This window comes from Phoenix dactylifera, unplaced genomic scaffold (genome assembly GCF_009389715.1).
Source record: "Phoenix dactylifera cultivar Barhee BC4 unplaced genomic scaffold, palm_55x_up_171113_PBpolish2nd_filt_p 001603F, whole genome shotgun sequence".
Taxonomy (NCBI): Eukaryota; Viridiplantae; Streptophyta; class Magnoliopsida; order Arecales; family Arecaceae; genus Phoenix; species Phoenix dactylifera.
In genome coordinates this window covers 74305-77343 of record NW_024068908.1, presented here as the reverse complement: position 1 = coordinate 77343, position 3039 = coordinate 74305, and the positions used below count along the sequence as shown (strand labels likewise).

The 3039-nt window shown below is 36.2% G+C and overlaps 1 protein-coding gene across 1 annotated transcript; it reads left to right on the top strand.

The window, feature by feature from the left end:
* The first annotated feature begins 498 nt into the window (after positions 1-498).
* On the top strand, positions 499-2610 carry LOC120108868 (disease resistance protein Pik-1-like). Its single transcript, XM_039122599.1, has 4 exons — positions 499-507; positions 620-698; positions 1394-1579; positions 2549-2610. Exons 1-4 carry the CDS (start codon positions 499-501, stop codon positions 2608-2610), a joined length of 336 nt encoding a protein of 111 aa, XP_038978527.1.
* Positions 2611-3039: the final 429 nt, after the last annotated feature.

Genomic DNA, 3039 nt, shown 5'->3' with positions numbered 1-3039 from the left:
CACCTGGCATAAATTATTGTATCAGAAAATGAAGCCAAGTGGATCAAATTCCCTAGCAGACTATATGGATATCGAGAGCAACCTTTGAAAAGGAAATATTCCACTCTTTGAAAGACCGGGTCGGATGACTTTGGAGTCGCTGTTTGACTCGAAGAAGCCTATTCTGTGGAAAATGGGACACTTCGGAAAATCAATGACAATTGCAAAATCTTACTGCGATCTATACCACTAATAACCTAAAATTCAACTATCAACATAGAATAGACCAGAATCAAGCCGACCATGAAAAATTAACGGCAGAGGGACAAGTCAACATGTGTTCCAGTCCATCCTTTGTTTCTAGGCCGATCATATCGTGCTATCCCATTTCGCTCCTGCTTATGCCCTTAGCTACGGCTATGTATATATATAGAGGATAATTGATTAGATTTCAGGTCACTTAGACATTACCAAGCGCCCAACAAAACATCAAGTAGTGTGTGTCCGACTGCTTCGTAGATGGGAAAGGTGGGAGATTAGTAGGAGAATCAGTTCTTTCTTGAAGAGCAACATAGGCTTGTGGAGGTTATAGCTGAAGTACTTTGATAATTTGACTTACAACTGTTGTTTTTCCTCGCAGCAAAAGGTGGTGATAAGGCTCGGCATGGTGGATGCAAAGCAGCGCTCCAAGGCCCTCAAAACTGTGGTTGGATTCAATGGTAATTTTTGTACTAATATCTTAAAAGGGAAATGATTCATTACTATATCATAAAGAAAACTTCCATGAAATTCCGTTAAGTGTATACTTTTATCTACACCTTATTTTGAGCTTGAAGTCCGTATCAATCATGGAGGTCCTTTGCTACTCTTAGGCCTTTGGTTCTAAAAATCTGCTTAATTTTTCCATAAAGCCTTTTTGAGTTAGAAATATACTCCATTTCACGACTATTCAATAATTTTGATATAAATACACGCATGCGCACATTCATATTCGTAAATATATTTGATTTCTTTCATTTCCTTTTGTCTTAATCATTTTGTTTATTGTCTATTTTTTAATAAGGTTTATTATGATATTTTGATAGATCATACTATAATTGTGATTTTTATCTTTTTAGGATATATTTGGTTGCAAGAAAATTTACTTAAAAAGAAAAAAACTCGATCTTTTCTCAAATTTGTCAAATTTCTATCAAGACAAACAAAAAAACTAAATTCTTCCAAAAAAATTTATATAATTTTTCTTGCAACCAAAGATATCCCTCAAGAAATATGAATGGTGTATATGATGTAGTCAATGTTGGATATGGATGGCACTAGTTTACTTGAAGGTAATTCTCATATTGTTGAGTAGGTGTTAACCTTTTATAGTTATGAAAGCATCTTATATCACCTACTCAAGGAATTATTATAGGTATAACATCTGCGAGTCTAGATGGAAAGGAGAAGGACCAAATTGTAGTTGTTGGTGATGGGATCGACCCAGTTACCCTGGTAAAAAAGTTAAGGAAGCGAATGAACTACGCAGAGTTGCTTAGCGTGGCACCGGCGGATGAGAAGAAAGAAGAAGACAAGCTTGTGAAGGCTATGGAGCTCATAGGTTGGCCCCATCATTTTGTTATAGAGCACCCATATATGTATTCTCAAAATTATGAGCCTTGGTGTTGCATCATGTAAAATTCTGGCCATCATAATATGCTGCACATTTGGGTGGTTTAGATGGGATGGTTGATGAACAGTTTGGTGAGCTGTGGAAGAAAATTTTCTTTCCTTTAATTGATTAAGTTGGGTTGGAACGAGGTGAAGTGCATGTATATGTTGGTAGTTTAGGTGGGGCTTGTATTGTCGGATGTCATGGGAACTTTGATGCACTATAACAAATATAGTCTGTATTTGTTGGACAAAATCTATTACTATAAATGGTTTTTAGTAATGGTTTTAAAATATATCACAAAAGATATGTAATATTGCAGCTTGTCAGGAGTGTTGCTAAAAGTTATCATATAGCAAAGTACCTAATAATCCTTACAAAATATTATATTTTATAGTAATAATTTTAAAATTATTATAAAAGTATTATAATATCGTAATGGTTATTCATGTATATTGCTAAAAAAATTTAGATTACAATGGTACTCTATAAAGACTATTTCCTGATTGAATAAAACTTAATTGGCAATAAACATATTTTATAATTTTGGTAATATGTATAGCAATGGTTGAAGCTACCAGAACAAGTTATACGGGCAGTTACAAAGGGTCACCGTAGGATGACTTAAGACCGTTGCTATAGAGTTGTTTATACCAACGGTCTTCTAAACCACGACAAGGACTTTTAGTGATGCCACTTGTTCCCATGGTTTTCCAACTGTTATTATAAGTTTTACAATTTCATGAAATAATGATACATACCAAGTCATTTCATGAAATAATGAAATGGAAAAAAAAAAAAAGAGTAGCCAGCAGAGAATGGTTCCTTTACAATTTGAACGGCAAAACCGTAATCAGGAGGTCTCGTCCCAAAACTTTTGATAATGATTTAAGAATTCTCATTTGTTAATTATTCCAGTTAAAGGCACCGTTGCTTTTATTGCAAGCTACCTTAAACCTTCCTACAGTTTGCATCCATAAAACTTTCAAATAAAAATGAAAAAAAGCTGTTGAGCTTGAAGGTTCTTCTTGGTTTTTTCCAATTATCCGAACGTCAGTTGTCTAATTAAAATTTTAATTAATTAAGGACGAGCAAAGAAAAATGGCATGCGTTGTGAGAATAAAGGGTTCGAACTTAGTCCTATATCGAGTAGATAGCAGAAAGGTTCGTTCCTTAAATGGAGAGGGGCAACTCCTTTCTCTTCAGAGACGCCTTTTGTGGGGCAAAACTGTGAGGGTAGCACATGACGCGCCAAAGGAGCTAATACCTACGCGGACCTCCAAGAGTAGCACACAACACGCCCAAAGCGGACAATATCTCTGAGGAGAAGCAGTCGCCTCCGTTGTCTGAGACCGGTGGGGACGAGGTCGGAGGGCGGCAGATCCTCCCGTAGCGCTGAACGCGCAGGC

What these genes read in the sequence shown, in the direction of transcription:
- LOC120108868 (XM_039122599.1), top strand. An exon ending in AACTGTGGTTGGATTCAATG is followed by an intron (nt 699 to 1,393) that starts GTAATTTTTGTA and finishes GAATTATTATAG; the next exon opens with GTATAACATCTGCGAGTCTA. An exon ending in GAAGGCTATGGAGCTCATAG is followed by an intron (nt 1,580 to 2,548) that starts GTTGGCCCCATC and finishes TAATTATTCCAG; the next exon opens with TTAAAGGCACCGTTGCTTTT.